The sequence below is a fragment of the Saccopteryx leptura genome, chromosome 13 (genome assembly GCF_036850995.1).
Source record: "Saccopteryx leptura isolate mSacLep1 chromosome 13, mSacLep1_pri_phased_curated, whole genome shotgun sequence".
In the NCBI taxonomy this organism is placed as follows: domain Eukaryota; kingdom Metazoa; phylum Chordata; class Mammalia; order Chiroptera; family Emballonuridae; genus Saccopteryx; species Saccopteryx leptura.
Genome location: NC_089515.1, coordinates 26,107,221 through 26,120,708, shown reverse-complemented (window position 1 = coordinate 26,120,708; position 13,488 = coordinate 26,107,221). Strand labels below are relative to the sequence as shown.

The following is a 13,488-nucleotide window of genomic DNA, read 5'->3' as shown; positions in this document are numbered from 1 at the left end:
TAATATTTTCTCAGTCTGTGTCTTGCCTATTTATTCACGGTATTTTGATAAGTTTCTAATTTTTAAAGGAAGTAGTCCATCTCTCAATTCTTACCCTGTGATTGTGAATGTATTCTTCTAGAAAATTTATAAGTTTAGCTTTTACCTTTATGTATGTCTATGGTCCATCTCAAATTAATTTGGATGTGTGGTGAAGTAAATTTGGGTTCATTGTATTCCTCTTGTCTTTTTATTTTTATAATTAACTTCATTTTGCTTGTAATAACAAAGATGGAAACATCCCCGTGCTTTTTTTTTCAGTTGTTTTGCCACCATTGTTGAAAAGACTTTCCTGTTATGATTGAATTACATGGTGCCTTTGTCAAAAATCAGTTGGCTGTGCAAGTGGCTGTACAGTTGGCTATATACCATTTTTTTCACTCCATAAAATGCACCTGACTATATAAGACGCACCTAAGGTTTTAAGGAGGAATATAAGAAAAACAATATTCTGAACCAAATGGTGTGTTAAAATATTTAATAAAGCATACCACAATAATATATATATATATTTTTTTTCATTTTTCTGAAGCTGGAAACGGGGAGAGACAGTCAGACAGACTCCCGCATGCGCCCGACCGGGATCCACCCGGCACGCCCACCATGGGGCGACGCTCTGCCCACCAGGGGGCGATGCTCTGCCCATCCTGGGCGTCGCCATGTTGCGACCAGAGCCACTCTAGCGCCTGAGGCAGAGGCCACAGAGCCATCCCCAGCGCCCGGGCCATCTTTGCTCCAATGGAGCCCTGGCTGCGGGAGGGGAAGAGAGAGACAGAGAGGAAAGCGCGGCGGAGGGGTGGAGAAGCAAATGGGCGCTTCTCCTGTGTGCCCTGGCCGGGAATCGAACCCGGGTCCTCCGCACGCTAGGCCGACGCTCTACCGCTGAGCCAACCGGCCAGGGCCCACAATAATATTTCAACAATGTAAACTCGACAGCAGTATTAACAACGATTAGCACTGTTATTAACAAATGAGAAGAGACTTTAATGTTTGAATACTCTTCTAATTTTCTGGGAACCCGCAGCAGCTAAAATAAAATGGACGTTTGCTCCATAAGATGCATATGAATTTTCCCCTCGACTTTGGGGAAGAAAAGTGCGTCTTACGGAGTGAAAAATACAGTACATCTATTTCTGAACCTCCTAGAGAAGAGGCTGCTGTTCCATGCAGAGCAGAGGGTGGCAGCAGCTGAGGCTCCAACCTCTTACTTCAGGCCTCTACATGACACAGATGATGAGCTCAGGATCCTTCCTGTTTTTAGAGGTGCCTGTCCTTGTTCCAAAAGCAGTAGTCAACCCTCCCCATTCACAAGTTCTGCACCCGCGATTCAACCAACCAACCCCAAATCAAAAATATTTGGGAATAAAGTTAAATTGTTGCTAACAGGTACCAGTAGTAAGGTCTGCAGTGGTTGTATCTGTACTGAACATGTACAGATGTTTTTTTCCTTGTCATTATTCCCTAAACAATCAGTATAACAGTTATTTACATAGTATTTACATTGTATTGGGTATTATAAGTAATCGGGATGATTTATAGTATGTGGAAGGATATGCATAGGTTATATGGAAATACCATGCCATTTTATATAAGGGAGTTGAGCATCCAAGGATTTTGGTATCTTTGGGGTGAGGGGCTATCTTAAAACAAATCCTGTGAGAATACCTAGGGATGATTTTATTACACTGCCTTGACTATTGTAGCATTATGTCTTAAAATCAGGTTGTGTTGGGTCCCCCATATTTTTATTTTTAATATTTTGGCTTTTCTAGATACTTTACATTTAAATTTCAGAATTGATTTAGCAAAAGTTTTTTGATGCTATTATAAAACTTTTTCATTCTGCCCTGGCCGGTTTGCTCAGTGTTAGAGTGTCATCCCAGCTTGTGAATGTCCCGAGTTTGATTCCCAGTCAGGTCACACAGGAGAAGCCCATCTGCTTCTCTCCCCCCCCCCCTCTTGCTTTTCTCTCTCTCTCTCTCTCTCTCTCTCTCTCATTTCTTCCCCTCCTGTAGCCAAGGCTCGATTAGAGTGAGTTGGCCCTGGGTGCTGAGGATGGCTCCATGGCCTCTGCCTCAGGCGTTAAAGACTGGCTCCATAGGCCCTGGCCGGTTGGCTCAGTGGTAGAGCGTCGGCCTGGCGTGCAGGAGTCCCAGGTTCGATTCCCGGCCAGGGCACACAGGAGAAGCGCCCATCTGCTTCTCCACCCCTCCCCCTCTCCTTCTTCTCTGTCTCTCTCTTCCTCTCCCGCAGCCAAGGCTCCATTGGAGCAAAAGTTTGCCCCGGGGCTGAGGATGGCTCTGTGGCCTCTGCCTCAGACGCTAGAATGGCTCTGATTGCGGCAGAGCGACGCTCCAGATGTGCAGAGCATCGCCCCCTGGTGGGCGTGCCGGGTGGATCCCGGTCGGGCGCATGCGGGAGTCTGTCTGACTGCCTCCCCGTTTCCAACTTCAGAAAAATTCCAAAAAAAAACAAACAAGAAACCTGGCTCCAGCATCACCCCCTAGTGGGCTTGTGGGGTGGATCTCGGTTGGGGCACATGGGGGAATTGGTTGGAGGCAGAGGCCTCCCCTCCTCTCACTTAAAAAAAAAAATCATCCTATTTCTTACTTTCTTACATTGATTTCAGGGAGAGAAAGAGAGAAAAAAATATTGATTTGTTGTCCCACTTATTTACACATTTATTGGTTGATTCTTGTATGTACCCTGATTGGTGATCGAACCTGCAACCTTGGCATGTTGGGAAAATGCTCTGACCAATGAAGCTACCCAGCTAGAGCTAAATACAGTGGATTTTTTTTACTGTTGACCTTGTCTCCTGTCAATTAATAAAGATAATTTTATTTTCCAGCTTATATGCCTTTTGTATCTTTTTCTTGCTCATTTGAATGTCGAATAGATGTGGTAAGAGGACTTCTTTGCCTTGTTCCCAGTCTTAGAGGGATAGTATTAACTCTTTCATCATTGAGTATGGTGTTAGTGGAAATTTTTTAATTTCTTTTTCTTTGACTTCCTTTTTTTTTAGATAGGAGGGGAGAGAGAGAGAGAGACAGAAACATTGATCTGTTCCTGTATGTGGCCTAACTGGGAATCAAACCCACAACCTTGGGATGATGCTCAAACCAGCCAAGCTATCCGGCCAGGACTTTAGATTTTCTTTAATGAGATTGAGTTCCCTTTTGAGTTAAAGTTCCCTTTCATTCCTACCTTGCTGAGGTTTTCTTTTCTTTCTATATATTTTTTTAAATTATGAATGGGTGTTTTTTGTCTTGATTTGTTTTGTTTTGAAGTGAGAAGCGGAGAGGCAGAGAGACAGACTCCTGTATGTGCCTGACCAGGATTCACCCAGCAAGCCTACTAGGGGGCGATGCTCTGCCCATCTGGGCTGTTGCTCCATCGCAACCAGAGCCATTCTAGCTCCTGAGGCGAAGGCCATGGAGCCATTTTCAGTGCCCCAGCCAACTTTGCTCCAGTGGAGCCTTGGCTGCAGGAGGGGAAGAGAGAGATAGAAAGGAGAGGGAGAAGGGTGGAGAAGTGGATGGGCACTTCTCCTGTGTGCCCTAGCCAGGAATCGAACCCAGGACATCCACACGCCGGGCCAATGCTCTACTACTTAGCCAGCCCACTAGGGCCTAATTATGAATAGATGTTTAATTCTGTCAACTGTTTCCCCCCTTTTATTCTGTTAATGTGGTAAATTACATGACTTTAATAAGAATTTTTGTGTCTGTTCATGAGGAATACGTAATTTTCTTTCTACTTTTTTTGGTTTGTTTGTTTCTTACGTTTTGGTGTCAGGGTTATGCAGACCTTATAAAATGAGTTGGGAAGTCTTCTCCATTTTCTAAAAGTGTTTGTTTATGACTTTGGTGTTGTTTCTTCCTTAAGCTTTAATATAATTCACCAGTGAAACCATCTGGGGCAGAAGGTTGTTTTTATGTTTTGTTTTATTGTGAAATAATTTAAATATTTTAAAATTTATATAGAATGAATTTTAATAACAATTAAAATTTCTTTGATATAGAGTGATTCAGATTTTCTATTTTTTATTGTGCCAGTCTGGTTAATTTGTATCTCTTAAGAAATAAACATTTCTTGTGTTAAACAACACATTGCAATCTGTTAATATCTTTTATTTTAATACTCAGATTATTCCATATTGGGCCAATGAGCGCCCCTCTGACATATCTCCATCATTCCTTGAGTATTTCCAGGTTCATCTTGTGTTTTCTCTGCTCAATCCTGGAATCAGCCATTTCTCCAGGGGGATATGGTTCCTTTTAATGGAGAATGGAATTGAGAAGCCAAGCTTTAAACATTAGCTTTTTTTTTTTTTTTTTATAGTGAAGGAGAGACAGGAAGGGAGAGAGACGAGAGCATCAACTTATAGTTGCGGCATTTTAGATGTTCATTGATTGCTTTTCATACGTCCTTTGATAGGGGTGGGAGTGGGGGGTCCAGCCAAGCCAGTGACCCCTTGCTCAAGCCAGCAACCTTAAGATCATGTCAGTGATTCCATGCTCAAGCTGGTGAATCTATGCTCAAACCGGTGACCTCGGGTTTCAAACCTGGAACCTCAGTGTCCCAGGTTGACCCTCTATCCACTGTGCCGCCACCAGTCAGACCAAACATTAATTTTTATTGTACACCTATATTTATATTTTTTGAAAACCATGAGTTCATATGAATATATCTAGTTCTAATCCAACACCACAGTTTTTCAAGATTTCTCCCTTTTCATATTTGTAATTTTTTCTAATAGTAAGAAACCATGTTTGAGATTTTTTTCCCTTCAGCACTTTAAAAGTATTGCTCCTGCCTGACCAGTTGGTGGCACAGTGGGTAGAGTGTCGGCCTTGGGATGCTGAGGACCCAGGTTCAAAACCCCGAGGTTGCCAGCTTGAGTGTGGGCTTATGTGGCTTGAGCAGCGCAGGGTCACTGGCTAGAGTGTGGGATCATAGACATGACCCCATGGTTGCTGGCTTGAGCAAGGGGTCATTGGCTCAGCTGGAGTCCTCCCCCGCCCCATCAGGACACATAGGAGAAAGCAATTAACGAACAACTAAGATGCCATAACTACGAGTTGATGCTTCTTACCTCTCTTCCTTCCAATCTGTCCCTCCACCTCTTTTTCTCTGTCCCCCCCCCCCCTTTCGCTTAAAAAAATGTTGCATCTTTATCTTCTAGCTGTCCCTATTTATGGTGAAAAGTCTGCCACTGTTTATATTGCTTCCATGTATGCAGAACCCTTGTTTTCTGGCTGCTTCCAGGTTTTGTCTTTGTGGCAGGTTTTGTCTTTGTGGTTTTCAGCAGTTTTTACTGTGATGGGCCTAAGTTTTGGTTTCTTTGTATTTAATCTCCCTGGGGTTTGCTAATCTTATATCAGTAAGCCAATGGTTTTCCCCAAATTGGAGAAACATTTGGTCACTATTTTCATAATTTTTTTGTGCCCCATTCTTGCCTTTTTTCTGCGTCTCCAAGTAAATATATGTTAGGTTATTGAAATTATCCCACAGATGACTGAGATCCTGCTAATTGTTTTTCTTTCTCTCTCTGTTAGTTTAGCTCATTTCAGTTGATAGATCTTGAATTTCATAGACCTTTTCTTCTGCCATCTCCAGTCTGTTTAAGCACTTTTAGTAAATTTTTAACTTCAGATAATGTACTTATTTTTAATTCTAGAATTTCTTTTTGGTTCATTTTACATTTTATTTTTTTGTGTGTGTGAAAATTTTCATCTCAGAATTTCCATTTCGATCATATAGTTTTTTTGTTTTTTGTTTTTTGGGTTTTTTTGTATTTTTCTGAAGTTGGAAACCGGGAGAGACAGACAGACTCCCGCATGTGCCCGACCAGGATCCACCCGGCACGCCCACCAGGGGGCGACACTCTGCCCACCAGGGGGCGATGCTCTGCCCCTCTGGGGCATCGCTCTGTTGCGACCAGGGCCACTCTAGCGCCTGGGGTAGAGGCCAAGGAGCCATCCCCAGCGCCCGGGTCATCTTTGCTCCAGTGGAGCTTCGGCTGCGGGAGGGGAAGAGAGAGACAGAGAGGAAGGAGAGGGGGAGGGGTGGAGAAACAGATGGGCACTTCTCCTGTGTGCCCTAGCCGGTAATCAAACCCGGGACTTCTGCACGCCAGGCCAACGCTCTACCGCTGAGCCAACCGGCCAGGGCCTCAATCATATAGTTTTTAATTTAATTTAATTTTTTTAGTGAGAAGAGGGGAGGCAGAGACAAACTCCCACTTGCACCCTAACCAGGATCCACCCGGCAAGTCCACTAGGGGGCGATGCTCTGCCCATCTGGGGCCCTTGTTCTATTGCAACCAAGCCATTTATTTTAGCGCCTGAGGTGGAAGCCATGGAACCATCCTCAGCGCCCAGGCCAACTGGCTGCGGGAGGGGAGGAGGAGAGAGAGAGAGAGAGGCAAGAGGGGGAAGGATGGAGAAGTAGATGGGTGCTTCTCCTGTGTGCCCTGGCCAGGAATCGAACTTGGGACATGCACACACTGGGCCAGTGCTCTACCACTGAGCCAACCAGTTAGGGCCTGATCATATTTTTCATTTAAGTTGTTGAACATATTTAGTATAGTTTCTTTTTTTTTTTTTTTTTTGTATTTTTCTGAAGCTGGAAATAGGGAGAGGCAGTCAGACAGACTCCCATGTGCCCGACCGGGATCCACCCGGCACGCCCACCAGGGGGCGACGCTCTGCCCATCTGGGGGCGTCGCTATGTTGCGACCAGAGCCACTCCAGCTCCTGAGGCAGAGGCCACAGAGCCATCCCCAGCGCCTGGGCCATCTTTGCTCCAATGGAGCCTCAGATGCAGGAGGGGAAGAGAGAGACAAAGAGGAAGGAGAGGGGGAGGGGTGGAGAAGCAGATGGGCGCTTCTCCTGTGTGCCCTGGCCGGGAATCGAACCTGGGACTTCTGCATGCCAGGCCGACGCTCTACCACTCAGCCAACCAGCCAGGGCCATAGTATAGTTTCTGTAGTGCCTTTAACTCAATCATCTCCTGGTCATTTCTGTTTGTTCCTTTTTCTCTTGACTATGGGTCTCATTATCTGCTTTTTCTCATATATATCAGTGTTTTTATTATATGATGGGCATTTTAAATGATACATAACAGAGATTATGGATTCTTTTATTTCCCACTGATTTACTTTCTGGCTGGTAATAGTGACTTTAAATAGAGTGTGGTTTTGCATCCATTAGGGCAGGTGTGTTTTGATTTTGCCCTTAGTCCTAAAGCAGATCTCTTCGTCCTAAGATTTATTCTTTAGTCTCAATGCAGGGTCTTTCTGAAATTTCTGTGGAAAGTTTGACGTGCTTATTAAACCCCTTTAACTTAGCAGGAATCAAGTTATAAACTGTGTCTCCCCTCATGGGGAATTCTGCTTAGATATTTTAGTCTTCCAGCTGTTACTTTCCTTTGGAATCCTTGGAGGCTCCCACTCATGTATGTAGCTTGGGGTTAGCCATGGATTTGAGGGAAATTTATATGTATGTTTGCTGCTTCTTCCCTCCCCCATAGCTCTTTCTATTTTCTGTGATTTCTCAATTCCCAGCCACTATGGTAGCCCTGAACTCCATCCTCTGACATCTCAAGCCAATAGACTGGCTTTCTAATTGAATTTTAGCCACCCTGCACCAAGTGAACTGGTGAGTAGTACCCTTAGGGAATAAGCGCAAAGACATGGATCTCACCCAGATTGGTTATCCTCTTTTGGGTTAGTCTACTCCTCCCCCCAGTTTCTGCCTACTTTAGGTCAATTTCCTGCCTTTAAGTAGTTATTTTAAAATATTTTTTATGGTTTATAAGTATTATCTCAAGAGGATTAATTTAAATACAAACATTTTTACCATTGTTGGAACCAGAATTCTTTGGCTTAAAGTTTTATTTTATTCAGTATATACCAGTTACTGTATAAATTTCTTTTTAAAACACAGTAAATTTACTTTATAAAAATTGTGTGTTGTCTGTCTTTGAATAGTAAATATTTGTGATATTAGTAGTTGCAAAAGAAGTACTGAATCCTGAAGCACAGAATATAAATTTACCAGCAGTCTTGTACACTAATGTCAAATGATCCAATTTATTCTTTTGAAATACGTGTTTGAAATCATTTCAATTTAAATGATTTAAGAATAAAACAGTTGAGTGGATACATTTTTTAATTAAGTAAAAGCAGGGGAGGCATAGAGACAGACCCCCACATGTGCCCAATGGTGATCTACCTGGCAAGTCCCCTCCCTATGAGGCATTGCTCTGCCCATGGGGGGAGGTTTGCTCTGTTGCTGGGCAGCCAAGCTATTTTTTAGTGTCTGAGGCCCAGAGGCCAGGGAGCCATCCTTAGTGCCAGGGGCCAACTCTCTGGAATCAATCAAACCATGGCTGTGGGAGGAGAGAGAGAGAGAAAGACAGAGAGTGAAGGGAGAGGGGTTGAGAAGCAGATGGTCACTTCTCCTGTAAGCCCTGAACAGAATCGAACCCAGGGCATCCACACACTGGGCAGTGCTCTACCACTGAGCTAACTGGCCAGGGTCAAGTGGATACATTTTTAAAAGTTAAACTTGTTTAAATGGAAAACTAATTTTATAACATTTTTTCTGTTTTAGAAATTTTTTTAATGTCTACCTATTCTCATTCCAAAGAATAATTGACCAAAAATGAACTATTTAAAACATCTATGCAACCATGCTCATATAAATAAATAAATAAATATACAAGTAAATAGGCAAAGAAGTTATAGCTCTTCCTTACAGAAAAATTTCAGTTAATAAATATAGAAGGAAAGGGAGAAATTTAAAAATTACTAATAGCCTGACCAGGCGGTAGAGCAGTGGATAGAGCGTCGGACTGGGATGCAGAGGACCCGGGTTCAAGACCCCGAGGTCGCCAGCCTGAGTGTGGGCTCATCTGGTTTGAGGGAGAGCCCACCAGCTTGAACCCAAGGTTGCGGGCTCCAGCAAGAGGTTACTAGGTCTGCTGGAGGCCCGCGGTCAAGGCACATATGGGAAGGCAGTCAATGAACAACTAAGGTGTTGCAACGCACAATGAAAAACTAATGATTGATGCTTCTCATCTCTCTCCGTTCCAGTCTGTCTGTCCCTGTCTATCCCTCTCTCTGGCTCACTCTCTGTCTCTGTAAAAAATAAATAAATAAATAAAAATTAAAAATTACTAATAGAACAACACCACAGTAAAAATTACCATAGGCAAGATCAGGGGTCCCCAAACTCTTTACACAGGGGGCCTCAGACCGTTGGAGGGCCGGACTATAAAAAAAAACTATGAACATAGAGCGTTGGCCTAGCGTGCGGAGGACCTGGGTTCGATTCCCGGCCAGGGCACACAGGAGAAGCGCCCATTTGCTTCTCCACCCCTCCGCCGCGCCTTCCTCTCTGTCTCTCTCTTCCCCTCCCGCAGCCAAGGCTCCATTGGAGCGCAGATGGCCCGGGCGCTGGGGATGGCTCTGTGGCCTCTGCCTCAGGTGCTAGAGTGGCTCTGGTCGCAACATGGCGACGCCCAGGATGGGCAGAGAGCATTGCCCCCTGGTGGACAGAGCGTCGCCCCTGGTGGGCGTGCCGGGTGGATCCCGGTCGGGCGCATGCAGGAGTCTGTCTGACTGTCTCTCCCTGTTTCCAGCTTCAGAAAAATGCAAAAAAAAAAAACAACAACAAAAAAAAACTGAACAAATCCCTTTGCACACTGCACATATCTTATTTTAAAGTAAAAAAACAAAATGGGAACAAATACAATATTTAAAATAAAGAACAAGTAAATTTAAATCAACAAACTGACCAGTATTTCAATGGGCACTGTGGGCCTGCTTTTGGCTAATGAGATGGTCAGTGTGCTCCCCTCATTGACCACCAATGAAAGAGGTGCCCCTTCCGGAAGTGCGGCAGGGGGCCGGATAAATGGCCTCGGAGGCCGCATGCAGCCCGCAGGCCGTAGTTTGGGGATCCCTGGGCAAGATCCAGCAATGGATGCTAAAATTAGCAGGCAAAGTTGAAGCAAAAAAAGAATATTTGCATAATTTCAAAGTATTTTCCTCAATGTTTAATAATTCCTAAAGGAAACAATAATAAGCTTACAATTGAGAATCTTGGCAGACATGATCTTAGGCAAGTGATCACAGTAAACATCACCCAAAATATTCATCAACATACCTCCTGACTTGATACATTGAGATGGACACATCACCACTGTGGTATCCTTCCTAATAATTCAATCTGATCATGAAAAACATTAGACAAACCCAATTTGAGGTATATTCCATAGATTAATTAATTAGTATTTTTCAGATGTGACAGTCATGAAAGATGAGAAGTTGTAACAGATTGGAGGAGTCTAAGGAGACATGACAACTGAATACAATGTGGGGGGTATTGGATCAGATCCTCCCATCCAAGTATTAACCAGCCTCTGAGATCAGACAAGATCAAGAGCATTCAGGGTGGTATGGCCATAGTCTTGGATTAGATCCTAATCTGAAAAAGGGTATTACCGGGAAAAGTGGTGAAACTCAAGTTTTTTATATTGTACCATGTCGATTCCTTAGTTTTGGTAAATGTTCTGTATGTACTTACATTAGGGGAAGCTGGGGGAAAGGTATACAGGAACTTGTACCTATTTTTGCAACTGCTCTGTATATCTAGAAATTTTTTAAAGAAATAGATTCTTTCCTATTGTTAGTTTTAAGAAATCACCTGTGTCTTCAGATTTTTTGTTTGTTTGTTTGTTTGTTTGTTGGCAGAGACAAAGAGAGAGAGGGACTGACAGGAAGGGAGAGAGATGAGAAACATCAATTCTTTGTTGCGGCTCCTTAGTTGTTCATTGGTTGATTTCTCATATGTGCCTTGATGGGGGGGGGGGGGGGGACTACAGCAGATCGAGTGACCCCTTGCTCAAGCCAGCAACCTTGGGCTCAAGCTGGTGAGCCTTGCTCAAACCAGCTGAGCCTGCGATCAAGCTGGTGACCTCAGGGTCTCGAACCTGGGTCCTCCACATCCCAGTCCGATGCTCTATACACTGCACCACTGTCTGGTCAGGCTCTTCAGATTTTTCTCTTTAATTTCATTCAGCACACATTTATACCAATAGTTCTCAAAGAGTGTTCCTGGACTAGCAGCATTAATATCAACTGAAGACTTGTTAAAAAAGAAAAATCTGAGAAGCTCTGGGTATAGGGCCTAGCAATGTGTTTTAACAAACCCTTCAGGAGATTCTGATGCATGCTAAAGTTTAAGAAATGATTTGTACCATCAATAAAAACTTAAGACTAGCACTCACCAGGTAGCTCAGTTGGATAAATCATCATCCCAATACACCAAGGTGCAGGTTCGATCCCTGATGAGGGCACATACAAGAATCAACCAATGAGCCTAATCAGTGGTGGTGCAGTGAATAGAGCATTGACCTGGGATGCTGAGGACCTAGATCTAAAACTCTGAGGTCTCTGGCTTGAGTATGGGCTGATCTGGCTTGCGTGCAGGCTCACCAGCCTGAGCGCAGGGTTGCCAACTTGAGTGGGGATCATAGACATGGTCACTGGTTTGAGCCCAAGTTCGCTGGCTTGATCAAGGGGTCACTGGCTCAGCTGGAGCCTTCTGGTCAAGGCACACATGAGAAGTAATTAGTAAACAACTAAAGTAACGCCACTATGAGTTGATGCTTCTCATCTCTCTCCCTTCCTGTTTGTCTCTCTCTGCCTTTCTCTTTAAAAAAAAATCAATCAATAAATGCATAAGTGGAACAACAAAATTGATGTTTCTCTCTCTTCCTCCTTCCATCCTGTCTCTAAACTCAATAAATTAAAAAAGAAAAAAATTATGACTAAACGGAAACATCTTTATTAAAATTTTGGCCAATTGTTAATAATGTTTGCTTACCATAAAGTATAACCAGTTTTCTTTTTAATTGTGGTAAAATAATGTAGCATGACATTTACCATATTAGTCATTTTAAAATGTATAGTTCAGTGGTATTAAATATATTCACATTGTTGTGTAACTGTCACCACTATCCATCCTCATAATTCTTTTCTACCCTATAAAACTGAAACTCTGTACCTGTTAAACAATAACTACCACTCCCCTCTTCTCCCAGTCCCTGGCATCCACTATTCTACTTTGTCTCTATGATTTGACTACTTTGAATATCTTGTATAAATGGAACCATACAGTCTTTATCCTTTTGTGATGGGTTTATTTCACTTAACATAATGTCCTCAAGGCTCATCCATGTTATAGTATATGTAATAATTTCCCTTTTTAAGGCTGGATACTATTCTGTTGTGTATATCTACCACATTTTGCTTATCCCTTAACCCATCAATGGACACTTGGATTGCTTCCACATTTTAGCTATTGTGGATAATGCTGCTGTGAACACAATATACAAATATACCCTCAGGACTGTTTTCAGTTCTTTGGGGTATATACCCAGAAGTGGAATTGTTGAGTCATATGGTAATTGTAATTTTTAATTGTTTCATTTTTCACAATAGCTATACCATTTTACATTCCCACTAACAGTGCACAAAGGTCCCAATTTCTCCACATCCTTGCCAGCACTTGTTTTCTGTTTTTGTTTTTGTTTTTTTACTAATACTCATCCTAATGGGGTGAAATGGCACCTTATTATACAATAGGTTTGATTTGCATTGCCCTAATCGTTAGTGTTTGTTGTTGAACATCTTTTTGTGTACTTGCCATCTATTCAAGTCCTTTGACCATTTTAAAATAACTAACACCCTCAGCTTCCATACATACAGTGAGCCGCAGCTACTCACATACTTGTTCATGAGCACATCAGTGGTTCTTATGGGCTTTTACTTTCTTTGTTTTCTCCTGTCTGCCTTTCCCTTAGTGTTTATACGTTTGGAGATTACAAATAGGATCTATTTAGGTGTTGATTTTGAGAAATAGGGCAGAATTTGAAAATTATAGATGACAATGTTTTCATATTTAAACCTGGTGTTTTTTTTTTTTTAATTCTCTTTACAGACTTATAACAGCTGTGCCAGACTCTGCTTAAACCAAGAAACAGTATGTCTAGCAAGCACTGCTATGAAGACTGAAAATTGTGTGGCCAAAGTAAGTAATGCTAATATATATTATACCGTATCATAACAATACCTTACCTATAGACATCTTCACTCACTGTTTCTATTAAAGACTATTGCAGTATTTTATATTTTAAAAAAGGATGTATCAGGCATATTTAATCTAAATTAGAATACAAATTGGAAACTTCATATTTTCAGTTACAACAGAATTTTTCAATTATGTATTCTGGTCACACTTTTGTCTAAATCATGTTTGTTGTTTGAGACTAGTTATGGATTATCACAAATAACTAAGATTTGTACAAGGAAATATACAATTATTTTTTAAGTTTGTTCATGACTGTTAGATGTAATTAAGTACCATTTACACC

The 13,488-nt window shown here is 42.4% G+C and overlaps 1 protein-coding gene across 5 annotated transcripts in view; it reads left to right on the top strand.

The window, feature by feature from the left end:
* Positions 1-13,488, top strand: part of BTRC (beta-transducin repeat containing E3 ubiquitin protein ligase) — a 213,284-nt gene that overhangs the window by 126,503 nt on the left and 73,293 nt on the right. For all 5 annotated transcript variants that reach the window (XM_066355951.1, XM_066355950.1, XM_066355949.1 and 2 more), the window contains one exon: positions 13,056-13,145. In XM_066355951.1, coding sequence (XP_066212048.1) covers positions 13,056-13,145 — 90 coding nt within the window. The remainder of the gene's footprint in view (positions 1-13,055; positions 13,146-13,488) is intronic.